The sequence below is a fragment of the Rhamphochromis longiceps genome, linkage group LG23, assembly GCF_057381845.1.
Source record: "Rhamphochromis longiceps isolate RC_006_pf linkage group LG23, R_longiceps_female_GT1.1, whole genome shotgun sequence".
Classification (NCBI taxonomy): Eukaryota; Metazoa; Chordata; class Actinopteri; order Cichliformes; family Cichlidae; genus Rhamphochromis; species Rhamphochromis longiceps.
In genome coordinates, this window is record NC_140578.1 from 991614 (window position 1) to 1013633 (window position 22020).

At 46.7% G+C, this 22020-nt stretch overlaps 1 protein-coding gene across 3 annotated transcripts in view; it reads right to left on the reverse strand.

Annotated features, from left to right (window-relative positions):
• The window catches only part of insrb (insulin receptor b), a 75957-nt gene that overhangs the window by 15846 nt on the left and 38091 nt on the right, over window positions 1–22020 (reverse strand). Inside the window, exons 1-3 of one of the 3 annotated variants that reach the window (XM_085397179.1) lie at window positions 11631–12188; window positions 2861–3069; window positions 2636–2769 (exon numbers count right to left, since the gene is read on the reverse strand). In XM_085397179.1, coding sequence (XP_085253305.1) covers window positions 2636–2769; window positions 2861–3069; window positions 11631–11649 — 362 coding nt within the window. In that variant the 5' untranslated portion in view covers window positions 11650–12188. Of the gene's footprint in view, window positions 1–2635; window positions 2770–2860; window positions 3070–10736; window positions 11602–11630; window positions 12189–22020 lie in introns of those variants that run through there. The other 2 variants (XM_085397178.1, XM_085397177.1) reach the window with 2 other exon arrangements.

The following is a 22020-nucleotide window of genomic DNA, read 5'->3' on the forward strand; positions in this document are numbered from 1 at the left end:
TGTCTGTCTGGGTGGAGCTGCTGCCAGATGATGACACATGTTCTCGTTATAACCAAAACAGGCTGTAATGTCGCAAAAATCAACAGATTCCCAATGACGACGTGGACATCGAGCCTCGTTTCAGGCCGTGGACGTCACCTGGCGACCAACCAATATTTCCATTTTGTGTAGTTCATTGGCACATAACAACCAAGGCATTCTTGACATGCCTGAAAGTATTGCCCAGGATTACGCATCGATGTGCAAGGACGCACAAAAAACAACAACATGCGCGCATAAAGGCTGCCGTTCGGCCTCGGGGTGTGTGACTGAGATTTACAGCGATGCTCTTTTGCGTCTAAGCACGCGATATTCCCCGCAGGCTGGCGAGATGCATTTCTCTCTAAAGCGCGTGACGATTAAATGCTGTTACCTTTTCTGCTGTTTGTACTAAAAGCTTTAAAACGCCTTCGTTGGTATTGTTTATCTAATAAACACACAATATGACTCCGTCTTCTCTGTAACATCATGTCTGCACCTGGAAAAAGTAACCCGTCTGTACACTTTGCTGGTAATGAGCCAGAACCTTCTGCACGTATAAACACTAACGTGTGTTTGCGCACGTGCAAATATATAAACAATAAACGCACGCGCACAAACGCAGGTACGCCAGAAAAACACAAACACCATCAATCATTCAGCCACCTGTGGCTGCAGCGCACAACCTGCTGCTGTTAGAGCCAACGCTGCTTTTCCTGTCACACTCGCCACTTTTAGTCTTTCTCAACAGTCCTAACCATCTGTCTGCAAACTTCACTCCACTTCTTCTTCACGCTAGGTGACGACCCTTTTTGCAATCAAGAAGTAAATAAGGACGATGGACTGTTTGTGCCAAGCTGTGTTCAAAGAAAAGAAATAATTAAGTCTGAAACGCGTCTCTATCGATAGCGTCGGCCACAGACAGACTGCGGGAGGATTTCTCCGAGCTGCTGCTGAGACAAACGTGTTGCCCTCGCTGCCTCGGCTGTATGTGTGTGCACTGGAAGCATGTAAACACACGCTTTCTTCGAAACAAACGCACGTCCTCCGTGTTTAGCAACAGCTACGAGACAGGATGTTCTTCTCTCCTTCACCCCCTTTACTACAAGTAGAAAGCTGAATATGCTGTGAGGTAAACAGGTTGGACGTCTGTTTATTAAAAGCTCTTGTCACATTTAAGACATCAATAAGACGAGGTTACACGTGCACTGTGGAAAACTGTAACCGGTGTTTCGACTTTGACGCTTCGCCTGTCTGACTTCAGTATATCTGGTTAACAGAGACGACTGAGCTGAGGCTCCAGATTTCTAACGTCGGTCACAGCGATGGCCGCCGCTCCCCGAGCCTGGATCTACCCGAGATTTCTTCTTCCTGTTCATAGGGTTGGGTTTTTTTTAAACGCTCCCCAATATCGTCGAGAGTTTGCTTTTAGCGCCGTGATTACCAAAGTGTGGGCTGCGGCCCCATGGTGAGCCACGGAGGTACTGCAGGTGGGACGCAGTCAAAACTGAAATTCACGTTAAAGACATACAATTATGTACAGCTACATGTATTTCTATACATTTATTAAAAGTGGTCATAGGAGGTGGTTAGTTTGTGATATTCCTCATTACTCTGACTTTAATTTTCTGCTCCTGTATTGAACTTGGTCTCCTGGCTGTATATGACCGTGGCACTGCTGTGTGGTTACTTTTCATTTTTTAGGGTCTTTATCTTCCAAAATAAAGAGTCTTAAGGGAGAGTTGTTGTGAATTAACATTTTTATATATGTATATATAAATAAATAAATAAAACTGACTCTTAAACCCTTTCTGAAATGCACACAGAGTGTTTTGCTAAATTTCACATGAAAACTGCAGGAGACGCGCTCACCAGCACAGACTGTTTAAACATCACAGGACCCTCATATGTGGTTTCCAGACGAATCAAAACTCTCAAGTGTTTTTTGCACGCAAAATAAAACCTCATTTAAGCAAATTAAAAACACATAATCTCCGTACTAAAAGTTTTATAAACTTCTCTGGACAGCGTTGTGCCTTCGCCGATGCAGCTGAGTAATCACCGAGAACAAAATGTGACGGAGGCCGTGAAAACAAACCGGGGACGTATTTGCAGCGGCTGAGATCAGAGGACTAATTTGCATATGAAATCATGTAGCTAATGCCTAAATGGAAACTGTGTCTTCAGCGCTGCGTGGTAACTTCTCCTGCAAATATTGCCTTTTCTTTATTTGATGTGCTGCTGAGTTTGTGACTCATCCTGCTCAGGTTTCCAGTGAAACAGTAACGCACGGTTACTAAGGACTGCACAAAGCGGGGCCAACAATCACATACAGGTTGCCCCATGCCTGCGTGTGCTTTGCTCTTTGTCCCATTTCAGATTTGGTGAACACCTGAGCAGAAGACATTAAGAGGCAACACGAGGAGAAGCTGGAGCAGACGGGGACTTACCTGCATCGCTACATAACTTATCGAGTGTAACAAACAAATGTAAAGTTCCCTTCTGTGCAAATGTGTTCGGTGACCACAGAGTGGCGGTGGGATGACATTTACAACCATGTGACGACAGCTACCATCAGCGAGGTTTGTGCGTGCGTTCGTGTGTCAGCCAGACGTACGTAGTGGAATTTATACTGGAATATCCGGAAGGGCACTCTGGGATACAGGCTCCGCTGTGGATGACGTATTCATGGCAGCCCGAGTCCCGGTCCTGGTTTTGTTTCCGAGTCTGCTTACACTGGTTGTGGAGGTCCTGAGTATATGAACAAGTACAACAAGTGGGGGGAAAATGTAATTACACGAGTTTATTAATGAACTGGTGATTAACTGCAATTATTACCAACCTGACAGAAAGCAAAGCTGACACAGCGCCACCCTCTGAAGATATAGTATCCAGGAGGACATTTCTCTACGCAGGCGTTCCCGTGCTGGAGGTTCCTGCAGGCCACGCAGCTGCTGGCGTTACCCGGCTCAGAGCAGCTGCCCAGGCACTGGTCGTGGCAGCACTGGCCCTGGGGGGTGCAGGCACTGTGCTTACAGTTGTCCACGCACACTAAAGGAGACGAGCAGAAAGGAGGAAGAGGCGGTTAAATGTGAGCTCATACATATTCTCCTCATACGCGTTTTATCCCGCTTCCCCCGCCGGCGTCACCGTTCGGACAGCTTCTGTGACGAGCTCAAACACAAGGCTGCGCTGACAGCTGCTCACTGCTGCTCCTTTTAGCATCTCACAGCTCACCAAACATCACAGCGAAATGGCCACCAAGCTGTGGTTCGCACTGATCTGAGAGCAGCGAGTGAACCGCGTGCATTTTGGGTGTTTATATCCACACGTGAACTATAAACAGGTGTGTATGTAGTTGGCCTTTTGTTATTGCTGCGGTCGCTCAAAGAGAAAACGGGAGCGTGCGCAGCCATGAGGAAGAACACAAGATGGAAAACGTCTGACCTCCACACAAAGGTCAAAAAACCCAAAACACGAGGACTTCCTTGTTCGCTCGCTGGTATTTGCACCACTGACTTTGTCATCTCATACCTGAGAGAAGCTACAAAGGCTCGTCTGCTCTTCAGGCACGCACATCCCAGTGTTCACTGCAAGTGGATACTGGGATACTGGGAGGGGTTGAAGGAGCAGAGGGGGGGTGTGTTTGTATGTGACGTGGACTGAACTGACTAACATGTTATTAGTAAGTATGCGCTTTACGTACTTCATGGACACATGACTGCACAAATCAAACCAGCTCAGGCTGGAAAACTGTACGACTTCACCTGAGCAGTTTACACCCGAGGGTCAGCAGCAGCCCACGTTGCCAAGGAAACCGGCTTAATTGCTGAAAGGCTGAACACTATGTGACACGGGCTCACGCCAGAGTTTTTGGACCTATTGGGAAAGAGCCTAAGAGTCAGCTGTGATCAGATTAGCAGTCCGGTCTGACCCGCTGACTGTAGTAGTCTCTGACCACAGACTCATTAGATCTCACGTTACACCGACCACCAACCTTTTTATCATCGGCGCCCACAGCGCCGATAAACTGCCCTCAGCTGTGCAGTGGAGAAGTGATAACTGAAGGCTGGAAGTTGGTCTTCATAGTAAAATATTGGCAATAAAAGAAGATTGAACTGATCAGTGTTTTAAGCCTGAAAGTTCAGCAGGTGTTAGAGAAGGTGGTAAAAATGTTACAAACACTGTTTCAGAGAGTTCCCCTTAATTCAGAGCCTGTTCAGTAAAACACGTCTCGACCGGACGAGCCCTTCGGTCATCTCACCGTGTCCCCGGCGGGTTCAGCTCATTTTCATGTTCCTCTGTCCTGCTTTAGTCTGGAGGATGAGGGCTCCGTGTCCGTTAACCCACGTGACGTGTGCTTGTATAGCGTGTGCGATGTCTGAATTGATCGCGTGAGCCGAGCTGCGATCGCTCTTCTAGCAGCGAAGAACTGAAGGGGAAACATTATTCAGGTGTCACGCTGATGAACAGCCTAAAAAGGTGCCAGGGGGGCAATGTTTGCAGCTTTTGTGGGATGCAGCCTCTGTTGAGGACAACTCTTGCTGCCAAGGTTACATCCAGGGCCCCCACCTTCCCACCCCAGCATGCCTCCTTTTGCACGAGAGGGCGGCCCATTGTGCTGCCTGAGTAAAAGCGGAGGGGACAGACAGGGTTGTGGCTAGGGGTGAGGATGGGGTGGGGTAACGAGGTTAAAGAAAGGAACAATAATGAAGGGAGCAGCCGGGGGAAAAACCCCGGAGAGGGAGAATGACTAATGCAGGGAAAAACACCATCTCCGTCCTCTGGGGTAGTTCATGCGGAGGTCGCTCCTCTACATCTTCTTTACTAAGTGCCGCTGCGCACAACCGAGAAGAATGCACAGCTCCTCCCCCGCCCTCACCCTCCACTCCGCCGCATAATGGTGACGGGGAGGGCTGATCCAGATCCATGCCGGGGAATCGCTCCAGCCCTCTGGATCCACCCTAAGCTTTAGCCAATGTGCTAGCTGGCTGGGGGAGGCACCCACTGAATGGTCTCTTCCATGTTGGAGGGGAGAGACTCCCAGGGTTAACCCTGGCCGTGCTGGGACAGGTGGGAAGGAGCAGATGCAGCTAAGAAGCCAACACGCCAGGGAAGACCGGCTGCCGAGGGGGGGGGCGAAGCTAAAGGCTCGATCCGTTTACCCAAAGCCAGAAACAGAGGCTCATTTTTTTCAATCAAATCCACGAGACGACAAAATGTCTGTTATTCTTCACAGAAGCAGCGTGCAGTTTGCACATGTGCAGCACAAACACCACCACTGCAGCAGGACCGTGTCTGCTCACACTAACGCGGGTTAGCTACTATGCCAAACACGCTCGCTCACTCATCCCCTCCTACTCCACTGTCCTCTCCATCCCAGTCTCACCCTGCCCTGCACCACTATCTACCGCTCTATCTGCCTGCCTGCCTTTCTAGGCCACTCTGCCCCTCCCACTTTCATTCATACAGCGCCTTGTTTTGTTTTCATGCTGGCTGGCTGGGTGGGGAAGGGGAGGGGGAGGCACGGACGAAGGGATGATTTCGCTGGCACAACAAGACGAGGAGGCAGCATCCTGGAGAGGTTCTCTCTCATTAAGCCAAACACAAACACACGTAAAACCTCACTGTGTCATTGAATCATTTGCCCGCCTCCTCCTTACGCATGCACACAGTTCCAGTAAAGGTATTTAAACGCGAGGCGTGATCAAAGGTGTGCTACGTTTACCTTTCATTTGGCCACGGCCGTAAAAGCCCCGGCTGCTCGATCCTCGGGGGAGAACGCGGGAGAAAGCCGGGCAGCCAATAGCGTGCAGCCACACACGCAACACTTCCTGCTCATAACACTTAAAACCTCCCCTTTAATTGGCCGCGGTGTCTACAGGCAAAGAGCTGGGAACAATAACAAACAGGTTTTTACCCCAGAGCTGCTCACTCAGGACACGCACGCTCTTACTCATCCACACACAGTTTACTATATTTGGCCACGGTGGGAGTCCTGAGCTCCAAAAGCACTGCTATAAATGCTTCGAGTGATCTGATGTAAGATATTTGTCCTGAGGGACTGGAGGGAGGGGAACGGGTGTAAACAAAAACACGCTGATTGCTGGGAGGGACCAGAGTGACACCGGCGTCGTCAAGAAGCACGAAAGCCACGCCGCCGTTCACGGAAATGCAACACAGGCTACGGAAAGAGCAGAGGGGGGGAAGACAGGAGGTGGAGAGGAAGACAGAAAACAGCTGACGTGAGGAAGCAGAAGGTGGAGGAGAGGAGAGTCGGGCTCTGACGAACACCAACGTCCGATCTTTTCTAACCCTTTATGCTTCGAGCCGATATTCCCCCACAGGTCACACACACACCAATCACGCCGTCTCTCCTGTCAACAATCAGTCTAGTGGCTGAAGTCCGAATGAGCGACTGCAGAATCGAGGCTGAACACCAGTGTTTGAACAAGCCCGTCTGTTCTCTACTCATTTTACCTCAAACGAAGAAGAACAAAGTCTTAAATCCTTGTGAAGCACCACAGCAGGTTTGTTACAAAAACAACCATCCGTGGCATAAAACAACAAAACTTTATTCGTTTTTAATCTGCCAGAAAAACGTACGCTGTCCAGCACTTTTTATTTGGTGAGCTGTTGCCAAAGAAACGAGACTAACTTCACAGTGCAGCGAACCAGAGGAAGAGCTGCAAACAACGTTATTCAAACGAGCTCTCAGGAACTGATCGCCGTTTCCTGAGAAGCGCTCCGTGTATCACTTCTAATAAGTAAATACTGAGACAGCAGAGAGGAAAAACAAACTGCAGGCAGCGTATCGCCACCACAGCTCCTCCCTTTCCATCGGCGTTATTTTTATAATCCCGTGGATCCATCACGGGGTCAGTGACCGTGTGACGCTCACACACTGGAGCCCGGATCCAACATGTTTGGACATCTAAATGAAACCGGGTGGTTTACCGAGCCACGGGGTCTGACTTTAGCATCAGGTGTGGGGTTGGGTGGTGCAGCGGTGAGCAGGGTCACCTTACAGCGGGAAGATTTTGGCTGTGAACCTGCTGCTGACCTGGAGGCTTTTTGGGACGATGGACTGTTTGTGCCAAGCTGCGTTCAAAGAAACGCTCACGACCTTTATCTATAACAAGAAACCTGATACAAAAGTGACACGAAGAACAAAGGGCAACATGTGTGCTGGCAAAATGAAACGAGGCTGGGTCACCGAGGGTGGAAGTGGCTGGAAGAGCAGGGCCTGGTTCATCTCGGACACACACGAGTTCAGCCTTCGCTTTAGGTCAAACCTTAGAAAACAGAACACACACAGGCTGTAGTGTCATTACGGCCTGTGTGCTTTGTTTTTTATCAGGGTATATACCTCACAGCGCACTATTCTCTCCTATCGCACGCTCCTGCCACATATCTGACATGCCCGTCTCAACATGTCGACTCTTTCCACTTCCATAAACAGAAGCGTTCTGCCGGTCTCCCCAAACGAGTGTCAAGAAGCAAGGCCCGAATATCTGCACCTCCTTCTCTGATAGCCCGTCATCATGACCCTGCAGCACCCCAATGGCCGAACAAGCACACGCGTGCTTTATTGTACAGCCGTGCAGCTATAGCGCTCCTTCTACAGCTGCGATTCAGTGCTACAAAGTTTAATCGAAGCGTCCATCGATCGCAATGAAAGGAAACTGAGTCTGTGAGAACGGAGAAACCTTTTCCACACATGGCCAGACTTACTGTTTTTCCTTATCTCTTGTGATCTCCAGCTCGGCCTGCTGCAGCTGAAGCTCTCCTTAACGTGAGGCTAATTCATTTTCACGAACGCAGACACGAAGATAAACAGTTTGAAAAGGGGGGAATGTGGTTTAATGAGCGCGGTTTCGCTCCCCGCTTTGTCTGTCTGTTCATCGATTTCCTCGTCTGTGTCTTCCTGTGCGCCGGCCAGCCCTGCTGGCCCGTCCTGTTACCATGGAGACGAGTCCAGACATAGACCGTCTGCAGTAATTAGCTGCATGCTCCCAACAGGCATTTTCTTAGATTCCCCTCTGGCTGTGTTCGTGTCCTGTCTTTCACGGTAACGCCTCACCTTCCCGTCATCTCTCTGCCCCGTAAAGATTTACAACCACTTTGACCTTTTCCACTCGGCTTCTTCTTCTTTCTTTCCCCCCCTCTTGACCCTCCTCGGCACCTTCCTTTCCCTCGGTCCCACCCCACCGTAGTGCGTCTCGTCGCAGGTGATAAATCACCCCGCCGAGAAAACCCCAGTCACCGGATCTCACTGCAGATGCTCAGGGTGGAACTGAACTCACACTCACACACTCTCTGCAACTTTCTGATGCTCGTGTCGTTACCGACCTCCGAACCTACTGATCCCTGTTAACCCTTATCCTGCGACGAGCCACGTCTCCTTGCTCCCCCCTCCTCTGTGACGCAGCTTTAATTTGTCGCACTGCCACCAGCTCGAGCTTTTCTGACATTAGACGCAAACATGAAATACACCCGCAAATAAAAACAAGCCGGGAACACACACACACGCACACACAGAGTGGTAGACAAAACAGTCAGACATCACTGAGATCAACATAAACTCACACACACAGAAGTCTTGCAGGATTTGCTGACTGGGTAGTTTGGTGGGAAGGTGATGGAGAGACACGGCGGACAAAACATTCATCTAGACAGTGAGACACCTGCATCACAGACCTCAGGATTTTCCTTAACCCAGAGGACTACTCGCATCCACACACACACACACACACACACACAAACACAGCCTTTAACAGTTTACGATGAATCGATCGTGAAAGCGACCGACGAGGAGGAAATAATCCCACAGGCCCAAACTCTGCCGTCAGACGGAGGAACCTGAACACCTGCAGCTCCTGTTTGTCTGAAGCTTACATGTAAAACACTCTGCAGACGGTGACTCGACACCTTTGCCCGGCGCTGCTCGGTGCCGTTTTATGGACCGTAGCTGTTCTTGGATAAATACCCGTCCACATCGGGTTAATTTAATCGGCGGTGCTGCGCCGTGGCCCGCTCATGACTAAGGTGTTTTTTAAAGCATTCTCCTTCTGCCTCAGCCGCCCATTATCTCCTCACATTAGACACAGAGAAAGTCAAAGACACAACTCAAATTGCTCTCTCTCCTCAAGTTTTTCAAAGGCCCGATTGTCACAGTTCTCCCTTCCTCCTGTCCTCTTTCTTCCCTGCCTCCTTTCCTCTTTCAGGCTTTCTTGTATTTCAGGGGCGTTGAGTTCGTGTAGACCTTCCGACCGAGGCGAGGGCTGCATGGAGTCCAGGATGCCAAGAAACTGACTTTTTACTGAAGCCTTGAAAGGACATCAACAAACTGTATAAGTAATGAATAAACAGATTATCTGATTAAATTCTTGTTATTAAGACACAAATGAACCACTTAAACTTTTGCTTGTTGTGTGTTTCTCTGGTTGATAATATTTAATGTACAAACCAATAATGAAACTGGACCATGTGGTCTTTATTCAGCGACACGATGAAAGCTGGAGCCAAGTTTCTGTTTTCCTTTAACTGCGTTACACTCGGCAGCACAGATGCTGCGTGCAGATTAAAAGGTAGCAGCGAGCATGCGGGCAAACGTGAAGACAAACACGCACAGAGCGTCTGCAGGTAAACACGACGTCTGCCTGAAATCAAAAGCAGGACAAACAAGGAAATGATTTCACACAAACAAATGAACAGACAAGAAAACACGAGCGCGCGCACAAAGCTCCGTGCTGGTGTGTTTGTGCAGGCCGACCAGCGGCAGCGAGCAGCAGTCACAGTGTGAGGCCAGGGCGGGATGGCTGCAGTGCAGATGCTGGCTGTCCTATTTCATATTCACAGCATAGCACTACATAGAGCCACGGTGCATGGGGAGAGGTGTGCGCACGTGCGTGCACGCCCAGAGAAGAGCACAATGTGGATGCACATGTCAATCGTGCAGCTTCAGAAAAGATGGGAGGGCTTCTAAAGACTTGAGGAATTTCAAGGGAACGCTTCGTTCCGACAGATGGAAAAATATAGGTGGCAAAAAACCAAAACAGCTAAAGTTGAAGAGCTCTCAGTTAAAAACATGCCCCCTCTGCTCTTTTTACAAAAATCGGAAGACTCCCATTCTGCCCGTCTCCTCCTTCCACTCGCTTCCCACAGGGCCTCAGGAAGAACCTTTTAGTCTGGGAGGAAGGAGGGAAACTCTTCATCACGACTCGGAGAAACAGGCCTGTCACATTCCCAAACTGAAAACACAGCACACGGCTCACGTGTTGCAAACATGTTCTAATGACGTTCCTTTGTTGGAAGAAAACAGACCCTTCCTTCGTGCCCTTTAACCCCTGACCCGACACAACAATGGTGGTGCTGTTGCTGCTTGACTAAAGTCTGGAAGAATTACATTCGATAAAGGGCACAAATCTTTGTAACGTAACAGGCTGACAGTAAATAAGATCAGGTGCACAACGGTGTGTAGAGAGCAGCCACCGACCTGAAACGTACCTGGTTAAAAACTGTAACATATACAGATTAGAACATTTTTCCCAAGGAAAAATAAAGCTGTGGTTATCAAACGGCGAGAGCCATCTTTCCATCAGCGCAGCGAGCAGCCAATGAAAACAGCTGAGACACCCGACCGTGGTGTCTCCGGGGGCCGGTGTGGCTCATCATGGAGGGTGTTAGTCATAATCACAACAGTGACTCAGACTCACATGGATCAGAAGACTTTGGGAAATATCGAGACATCCCGTACTCTGGCGTTTCATCACGTTCCCCTTTTTCTTTTGTCCTGAACTGGAAGTGCTGATGACACCAGTCAAACCTCAGGACTGAATCCACCAGGAGAGAAATGCGTCTCTCCCACCAGCACCGACTCTGCTCCAGTCCCACCTCACTGTGAGCGGCGGCCGTGATGTCATTTCTATGCGACACAAACAGAAGCCAACGATGGAGGCGATGCTACGCCGGCTTGTAAACGTCTGCACGGTGTTGATTTAGGTGCAGCCGTTACCCTCGTTGCCAGGTTTCAAAAAATGGCGGATTTGAGTCTTGTGAAGGAGTCGCTCTCGTGACTCATCCTACCACGTCACTCAGGCTGCTGATGTCACATTTTTGGCCCAAGTCATCTCGCTTCAAACCTCAAAAACCTAGCACGGTCGAGTCGAGATAACTGCGACTGGAAAAGAGCGTTGGACGTGCACTGACGGGATTCGAACTACCGGCTACATCTCTGGGAACAAGCTGTGCCATCAGGTGACCAACAAACGGTTCAACTAAATCCAAGTGTCCCAAAAACATCCCGTTCCTGTGTGAACAGGAATAAAACGCATACCACAGAGTTTACATGTTCAACAGGACCCTAACGTCAGCTGACTGGGATGATAACTTACTGCTCGCCGATCCACCACTTCAACATTAATGCAGCGCACGCCGCTCTGAAACCTCCCCTAATTAAAATCTTAGTTTCAATAACTGCCAGAATGAAGAGAGTTGCCATAAGCACACAATTAACTGCCAAACAGAGAACCGGGGGATTACACGCGTGTGCATGCCTATAACGACAAGCTTTACATATGGAGGGGAGGAGATGCATCACTACAGCTTACCAGGAGCCACGCGTATCATGCAGCAGCACCTAGAGTGATATGGACGCGCTAGAATAAGATCTGATCTGACTCCCTGTGCCCTGGCATGACGACGGCGCTGACAAGCGCCAGGAAGGAAAAGCAGAGGCCAATGCAGCCTGCGCGAAATGCACGCAGCGATACGGACACACGGGAGAGGCGACGGGTGAACGGAAGGTGGGGGGCGAGGCGGAAGGGTGAAGCTCAAAGGGAGGAAAACGCGCTGAAAGGAAAGATCCAGAAAAAAGCCTGGGGTGCGAGGGGTCGAGCAGGCGGTGCAGGCACGCGGCCACTGTGGGGGAAACACTTAGCGAAGTACGACAACCAAACCACGTGGATTTACCAGCACAGAGCGGCAGGACTGCGTCCCCTCCCCCAGACTCGTTTTCCTCTCCTCGAATTTGTGGGGCGTCTCCTCAAAAGCAAGATTAAGTAGCCGACATTAGGGCTGCCACGATTAGTCGACTAGTCACGATTATGTCGACTATTAAAATCGTCGACGACTAATTTAATAGTCGACGCATCGTTTGAAGCTTTGTAAGATCACATGATCACAATAATGTGATTGTGATTGTGCCAATCAAGCTAGGGCTGCCACCAGGATAAAGATTGAAATGTGACGTCATTCAGGGATAAAACCGCAAAGGATTCTGGGAACTTGTGGCAAGAGGTACTAGCGCACGCAGGCTTTCAATTGAACTCAGTTACACAGCGATAATAAGAAACCCAAAAAATGGCAAGAAGCTGTTGTATTATTAACTGCAATAGCCGGTCGCATGACAGCCACGGGAAGCCGACGGGTAAAGAGATCGGTTTTTTTTTATCGGATTACGTCGTTGAAGTGAAAATTTTTAAGCCATGTTTCCGAAGTAAGAGCCGACGGATGGTCTGGATATACCAAATATAACGTCCCAGAACACTCCAGCTCACATGTTAGTCTGCTCCAAGCATTCCCACAAAGGTCAGAGTTTTGTAGTAGTTAATGCGTCATTTTTCTTAACATAATTGGTGATATAGGTTACAAGCAAGTCTGGCGCTGAACAGAAATTGTCGTGCTATGCTCCTTTGTTCATTGTGTTTATTGTGCATAAATAGTGAATTGTCCTGACACAATATTGCGTTTCACTTCTGTTATAACCATGGTACACTGACAAAACCATATACTTTTATTCACAAGATAAAACAGTTGTTTTGTATCACTAATTGTCCATTGCGATTACAACATACAATATTATTGTCACTGCTACATTTCTGTAATGCTACTGTAACCGGTTTCTGCTTCATCCCGCTGCAACAGTTCGGCCCAAACAGACTCCTCGACTCTGCGTTGTGTAGTGTTTTTAAAAAGACAAGGAGTCTCTGATCGATCGTTGCCACTTTATTTCCTGAATGGAAACAACGGTGTATTATCAGTGCACAGGCTCGCCATACACCACTCCGCACAGCACACTCTCGTATGGCTACGGCAGACTGGCAGCGATTACTGCAGCAATATTACAATTTCTAATATACAATAAAATAACAGCAACAACAAATGATGTACCTGAATGGAAACAACGGTGTATTATCAGTACACAGGCTCGCCACACACCACTCCGCACAGCACACTACGGCAGAACATCTCATTAGCATTCCGCTTTAGCATACAGGTTCACACATTAATAAACAAATGAAAAGTACATAAAACTGGTGTTGGACATGTGTACACTAAGCACTTATTACACTCGGTGCTCTTCAGCTAATCAAACATGTTTTATGTGTCTGTACTACTTAGCTATATTGTGTGCGGAACAATACAACTCACCTCTCGTATGGCTACGGCAGACTGGCAGCGATTACTGCAGCCAGCCACACCGAGAGGGGGGGCGCTGTTTCCCCATTACACTGATATTTGTGGCAAGTGGAATAATACCACAAACACTGTTACACTACCAGAAATTATTTCCACTACTAATTAATTACCGTTGAGCTCAAAGGTCCTATTAATAAACTGTTAATGAATGTGTATTTATGAAGACGATTTGTGAGACTGGTAAACTTATGATATGTACAATAGTCTTTCGTTCTACACGGTGCGTTTCAAGGTCCTGTACCCATCCGTCGGTAAACTGTACCTGGGCTTGTTGCAGTGACCTGAAGTTACTAAACTTCATGAGTGTATGCACTCACTCCAAGAAGCGTATAATTATAAATCTGAGCGTGGTGAAAGTTGGGCAGCACGCTGACGTCTTTTGTCCACTCTTTCACTCCTTTGATTTTTTCCTCGTATCTTTTCTTTGTCTTTTCGTCGAGTCTGTCTTTGTACGGACCGGCATTGTTCTCCTTTTGTTTTGTACATTCCTTTTTTGTGCGGCAAAGAAAAAAAAGAAGGTATTGGAACCGGAGAATGAACGTTTTGCGGTGCTGCAAATGTTTGCATTTGATGCGGTACTTGGATTGTTTTGCCACGAGTTCCCGGCATGCAATGCGCGAAAATCACGTGATTGCTAAACAAGGGGGAGGGTGCATCCAGCCTCCTCGGCTGTAATTGGTCCAGCCCAGAGTCGATCATGACCAATTGGCCAATCCAACACCTTTCATTATATATACCCTTCCTAAAAAAAAAAAAAAAAAAAAAAAAAAAAAAAAAATCCATCGGCCCATAAAAACAAAAAATCGCCAGCGGCCCACCGGGCAAATGCCCGGTGGGCCGCTGGCCAGTCCAGCTATGCTTCCCAGTGTGGTAGCTCTTTTTTTGTGTGTGAAATTATTTTTTAACCATTTGACTTGAAGTTGATTTAAGCAGATGCATATTCTTTGTGATATGAACACATGTGAAACAAATGATCATTTAGCCATTTATTTTTAGCTCAAAATGACAACATTAACACAGTAAAACAGGTCTCTTTCTTAAACAGAAGCCTGTCATGCTTAACTTTTGAGAATATAAGTAAATCTTTCTTTAAAAGAACTCTGTCCTGCTTAACTTAAAATTATATAAATTAATAGAAAGCAATAGAAAGAAAAATATTCTTGTAACTGTGCACATATAGTGCATTTAGTACAATTGGCTTCAGTTGAGGTATTATTTCAGCTTTTCTAATGCTAATCAGCTGCTCCTGTTTGTAAACCCGCTTGTTCCCATGATTACGCATCATAACTCATCATCATTATTCATCTATGTATTACTTTTATGTATTAGTCATCTATTTGTTGTAATCATCTATCCTTACAGATGTTTATTACACAAAATAAGTTATATTATCACACTTCTGGCCACATAGCGCTGATATTCACTGCACATGCCCATATTAACTTTTTCCAGCCAGGTGTTTTCCTTTTCCCATTCCTCCCTGTGCTTTTGCAGCCTATTTTTCTTTCTCTGAGCGAACAAACATTGCTGCTCTAATGCTGGGCTCACACTGTGCGATTTTTGGCCCATTTTGAGACGATTTTTGAGTGATCGGACCGATTTTGGCCTTCATCGTGCATCGTGTAGTATACGTGGGGTAACGAGAAGCGATTAACACCTCACGACCAGCTCCCGATCATCAATCGCTCGTGAGGGTGTCACCACAGCCGCTCACACTGCTCGCGCGCAAACACGTAAACGTCGGTGAAAAAGACGGAGCAGCACGGCTGTGCAGCGTGTGATCTGGACACAAGCCATGGAGGCACAACTTGTAGAACTTTAGAAAGCTCATCCGAGCCTTTTCGATGTGGCATCACAAAATTATCACGACCACAACAACCATGAAAATAGTTGGATTTACATGCTGCTTAATCACAGCTGATCAATGTTTTTCATTAGCAATTTAGCAAAGTTGATGGTGGTGGTGTGTCTGTGTGAGTGAAAGACAGAGAGAGCGAGCGACAGATTGTCTGTTATAACCTTCATTTTATGGAGGCACAGTGTGAGCTCTCAGGTCGCATCAGAGCATCGGGCGGTATAGTGTGAGAGTACATCGTGACCTATGAACTTCTAACCCCTGCGAGTCAATCGTGCAGTTTGAAAATCGCACAGTGTCTGCCCAGCTTTAGGTGTACTGTCATCCGAGACTTGCACCGCAGTGTCGGCGTTTGTTTCCCTGTTGGCCATGCTTGTTGTTGTGGTCATCTGTTGTCTTCCGGTATTTTCTCTGTAAGCGACCTTTCCTCGACCAATGAGATAATCTGAATTGTCATACTCGAATTGTCATAAGTGTGCTGTCAGCTCATTGGTCACAAAGCAGGAGAGGGGCTGGGAATTATGTTTTCAAACAAAGCGTTAATTCCATAAACATTTATAGACTACTTTTGATTCTCACTATATTACGGGACAAAGTGCGTCCCTTATTAGCTCAATACGGGACGTGTACTTTTGTTTCGAAATACGGGACGATTCCGTATTTTAAGGGACGGTTGGCAACCCTAGTTAGCACAGACCTTAAACACTTAAAGCTGTAAGCTAATGATAGTTATATAAGAGCAGATGCTGCTGGTGCAATAAGCTGTACGTCCAATGGATGATGATCTGATTAGTCGACTAATCGCAAAAATAATGGGTGACTAATCGACTATCAAAATAATCGTTTGTGGCAGCCCTAGCCGACATGTTATTCACTTACAGAGTCATTACGATGATTCGTGACTCTTTGCTTTTCTGTTTTGCAGCTTAAATCAAAATCAAATACATTTATGGTCTATTTAAAATATCTAAAATATTACCAACAAACTTGTTCTTGCATTTATATGGACACCTGAAAACTATAATTAATACATTCACTCACTCTGGTTTACGAGCTGTTATCTAAGTAAACGCCCTCAGAAGTATCAACACAGCTGTTTGAACAAATTAGCAAAACAAATAAAACTTTGCTTTAGCGTAAAAACATTATTTGTAAAGAGCACTACATGAAATATTGAAGCCCGTCATATATCTGCTTCAAAGTACGTGACAGGAAGTCCAGGTTAGTGCCACCCTCACCGTTTCTGTCAGGAAACCTGCCGAAGCTGCTTTTTCACCGTTGGCAGCAGAAGACAAAGAAACAAAACCTTTAATTTCTGCAAATGTGAGTCTGAACTGAGTAATCCTGAATTCTGCGTTTCAATATTCCCTCAAAGTATCCAAAAAACAAACATCTTCATGTTTATGGCCCACTTTCATGTCATAAATAATAGGGGTGGGGAAAAAAATCGATACTGTGTAGCATCGTGATATTTTGTTTGCTAATAATGTATCGATGCAGGGACGGCACAAATCGATATTTTGTTACAGAAAAAGGTTTTTGTGCTCTGACTTCAGAGCATGTTGATCCTTTTTCTGAGCAACAATCCTGACACTGTCAAATGTGTTTAACTGTTTTTTGGCAGCAATAAACATGACAGTTTACTTATTTTAATTTAAGACATGTTTTATTTTAATTACGTTTAAAACTTTTTTATTTAATGTAAAATTATATTTTGTTTTAATTTACTTTCAAATTCTTCAGTTGCTGAAGGGGCTGCATAGTTTTCATATTGCATAGTTCAGAATAGCTGTAATTGTACCAGATGGTTTCAGTTAAGTTGGACTAGACTGTAATACAAACCGTTCAGTTTGTCAACAATAAAACTGAGATGAGAGAAAGACTGAGTGTGAGACTTTGATATTAGATAAAATTAATATTGATGAAGTTTACCTTTATGTACAGAATCTGAATATCGCAAAATATTTTAAAAAATTGCAATAATATCGTATCGTGCGTTAAGTATTGTGATAATATCGTATCGTGGGATGTTTGGTGATTCCCACCTCTAATAAATAAAGGACACGGTATCCTCTCTTCTGTAAAATCAGAGTGAAATAAGAGTTGCACAATCAAAATAAGTGAGTCTTTGGAAATGACAGAAAGTGTTTTAAACTCCAGATTGGTACAAATCTACATGTGCGTGTTGGACACCTGCAAACGAGCTCTTTAATTCGTCTACGACTTTATTCCAACAACACTGGAGGTGCTCGCCTCTCTTATAGCTGCAGTCTGGGCCTAACGTGGATCTTAAGCCAGACTGAGGCACATGGTGTCCCTTCAGGGGCCTGGGCTGGGGGAACAAAATCAAGCTGAGGGATTTTCCCAGCAGGCGACTTCTGGAGGAGAACCATCCAACCACAAAGGAGTACCTGTTTGTGTCATAACACCATACGTGTGTGCGTGCACAGAAATAATAATTCATACCAGCGTGAAGGACAAAAGAATAAAGAACACAGCACATACAACACGAGGGGGGGGGGGGCTGAAGAGGCCCTGCTCATCCTTGGAGGTGCAGGTGTTGTCAGCAGAGGCCCCCTCCAACCGTCAGTGGGAGTGAGTGGGTGGGTGTGTGGGTGGTGCACAGAGAAACACAGCAGCCAGAGGTAAACAGGGAGAAGCCGAGCTGACATTGTTATTTATGCCTGTTGTTACCAAGAGACGAAAACGCTCTGAAAACTCAACACTGCAGTTTAAACACACCAGTTTATTTCTCTGTAGCACAAACTGGTGAACTGGGCCTAATTTCTGAGGAAACAGCAGCCTGTTTATCCCAGCGAGTCTCACTCAAGCATGGATTTGACCTCAATGTTACTGCAGCCTCGTGTTCCAGTGTACACCGACTACTTTACTGGTTTCCATCCTCTCATCGTGCTGAATGCTGAGAGACCCGAATGGCAAACACTGTATTCAGTGTAAGGAACGTGCTTCACAGGATCCTATTATTATAACACGGCACGTTGCAGTCATACAGCGAGAGCATTTCTAAGAAATAAGCACCAGAGTCCACGCTTGAGCTCCTAAACTCGGCTCTGTCTTTTCCCTGTGACAGACTGAAAACGACAGCTTACGTACTTCAGCCAGACTCCATCCAACCAACGATCCTCGAGCCCCAACTGGCTCAGAATATACCGCACCAAGGCCAGCGGCGTGAACATCGTAACATCACACATTAGAGTAACTGAACCACGAAGCAGATTTACACACAAACGTAGCAAACAATGAAAGACAAGAATTTTCTCTCGAGCTGCTGCCAAAACAAACACGATGAGAGCAAACAGAGGAGCCCGGCGCCCTGCAGCTCCGCTGGCTGCTGCACCGCTGTTATTCTAAGAAATGCTGCTGGTGTGCAGATCCGTGTGTGAGCGGGAGGAAGAACGTTCGCATGTGATGCGCGGGGAGAAGTTTGTGGAAGTGCACTTTTTATATAAACCGCTCCAGCGCCCGTCGCCGGGGAGCGATGGGAAAAACGTGAGCGACGAGCTTCGCGAAGCACGCAGCTCGCTTGGCTGCTCGCGGCGTAACAAAATAAGCAAGAACAAAGTGTTCAATGAGTTTTTAGTCTGCAGTAAAACCCGAGCTTCTGCGGCCAGCTTCTAAATATGATACTCGCTTCGACACCACAACGCCGCTGTACAACAGATGTGATTCTCCGCCGCAGAACATTGGACAGGCGGAGGTAAACAGTAAAAAGTAGAATGAGGACTAAATTAAATCAGCACAGAGGGGAGCGTCTGAGCGGTCGAGGGGAGACAGTAAACAGGTGCCGCTGACCGATGACATCAGCAGCCGCGGCCGAGTTCACCTGTCGACAGGCTGACCAAACGTAACACAGAGGAGACCGTCCTGTATCATCCTCGCCGTACACAGAACTGTGAGACCAGAACGCCGGCGCTCATTTCTTTATATTTTACTAGGAAAATAGAAGATAGGTGCAGCCACTTATTCAAACCTGCATGTAAAGACAGGATATAAGCGTGAACTCTGTGAGACGAGCGCTCTTTGCCTTTCTGTGAGAGGACGTTCAGAGCTCTTTGTTGGATGTTGGCCGCCTTTTTGTTCTCGTCTCTGTCGAGATGATCTCACACTGCTTCAGTAATGTGGAGGTCATGGCTGATTTATTTACTTATTTTTGATCCAGGTTTGTCTGTTTTACTGCGTTAACAATGTTGCCGCCCTTCCTCGTAGCACATTTCTGATGCTGGATGTTTTTCCTGTGACCTTCAGATACTCTTCTGCCCTTCATTTGTGCTGCTTCCTTGAATCTGAGATATGCTTAGTGCAAAAACATTGCTTTATGTCTTTTAAACTGTTGTCTTTGGCAGAAATGGAACAAATTATTTGCGTACAATTAAAAACCGGTTCTTTGCTAAATTATCGGTTGTGTGCAGACACAACACTGGTTCATTGCTTAGGTTGGGTGTCTTTTTATGCTTGAGAGATTCATAAGCGAGTGCATAAGCATTTCTATGAAAACGGTCAGGTACAAGGACTAGACTGAACATGAATGGAAAAGCAGCCGATGTACAAAGAAAAACTTTATAAAACCCTCGTGAAAGTCTGGCTCCTCTGACGCAAAATACTAAGAAATGGGAGCTGGCTCTAAAACAAGAGTAAAAAGATTTACAATGAGCTGAAACTTAATGTTGACATGAATCAGTTCAGCTGGTAGCTGAACTAACATCAGTTTGGTTTGCTTTACAATTCAGCCATAAAGGCTTTAATGAAAATAGGAAACATAATTATTAGTGTTATTATAAGATTCAGTCAAATTAAATCAACTTTACCCTGTAAAAAAAAAAACGCAAAATGTCAAAATTATTTCAACTCCAATAAAGATCAATTTCAGTATTTCTCCTAAAGATCAAACAAACAGCCACCATGCAGATACGATCATCTTGAACTGGCGAGACGCTCCATGTGTCGTAGCTACTGACTCATTTATCTCCGTCAGCGGTATACGTGAGACAAAGAGCCGAGAGCATCTGTCTCAATCAGCACGTGCAGTATAGCGCCAGACAGTGCCTCCTACAGACATACGTCCAGTCGAAGACAACTAGGAGCTGAGTTTGTCATCCAAGCTGTTCTCCACATCCATCACTGCTATCCAATAATGAGAGGGGTCGCAACCGCAGAGGCGACCTTGAAGGCGCACAGACTCCGAGCTGCATCAGAGGGACCGTCGATGTTCAGAAGGACGCTGGTGGACGTCCATGCAGTCGCAGGCTGCTCCACTGACGCAGCGTCGTCTTCAATATTAAACAACCAGTGTACAAAGTTTCATGAGGTAAAATATTTGTCGCAGGTGCAACAGATTATTTTCTGCTTTAACCGACAAACAGGAACCCGTCCCAACGCTTCCACCTCCTTTGTGGTAATGCCGACCATCGCCCTCTTTCTAGCCCCGGCCCAGTACCTCAGTGTTCCCTTTCTTGCCTCCTGGGAGTAAAAGAGGCACAAAAACAGCCAATGGGACGCAGCTCTGGCCTTGCTCGCATATTTGCACATGGACATTAAAACTCAGCTCGCAAACTTGCATCCTTGTCCCCCATGAGCTCAGTGGAACCAGCCCCCCCTCGCTCTGCTGTTATTGGTCGAGGCAGGCAGCAGGAAGAGAGATGTTTGGCGATAAAGGCGACTTAACCCAGCATTCCTCCTGGGGGCTTATATTTTATGTGGGAAACAAGCAAAGCCATTTGTCAAAGGAACAGCTTGAACTTCACACTCATTTTGCAATCCCAGCACCGTGTATTGTGTAAAAACAGCAGCAGTATAAACTACAGAAGGATTCACTGGAGAGCTTTTCCCCTCCTGGGTTTCTTATTTTAGAAGCAGCCACACTGAGGAAACAGCAGCTCCAAAATGGTGGTTTGTGTACTGGATTCGCTGGCTCGTGGCCCGCTGACGGACGGTGTTGTTGTTGTCATGTGTCCGCTAATGTGCGCCGCTCCTCGCTCATGATTGATATGATTTACAGGATCACATGCTTGTTGTCCACACGCTGGAAATACTGGTTCCACCTGGTTCTCATTAACCTAAACTCAGAGTCTGTTGGTCAGATGTTGCTACACATCACACACTAAAAGTGGGAAACTGACAGCACATGACGGCAAATTCCACACGGGGAAAAAAAAGATCCTCATTCCACTCCGTTCATGTCAAGACACAAATCACACGAGGACAGATGATATACAGGCTCAGTGCACGCACAGGAACACAGGTGCATCGCTCTTCATCCAAAATACCAGCAGACCACAGGTGTGTGCGGCGCACTGCAGCATGCATGAGTGACAGGCTGCGAGCAGCGCCACAGTGCACAACCTTTTTTAGTCGCAACAATGCCTTCACGAGGCTAGAGCACGCTAAACATCAGCTGGGCCGGACGTCACTCTGCGGGTGATACGCGCACATTCATCGTAAGAGACTAGCTCACTAGTTCATAATCTAAATTAAGCAGCAAGCAACGAGCACTACTCAATGTCATCGTCAGTATATATAAGTGCAGAGGCTGTTTAAAAAGTGGCTTTGCTGCTTTGACATAACTAATCCAGCAACACAACAGATGGTGGAAAAGCTGGTTTTTGCTTACGTTTGACTTTGGAGGCAATAAGAGCAAAACTACAACA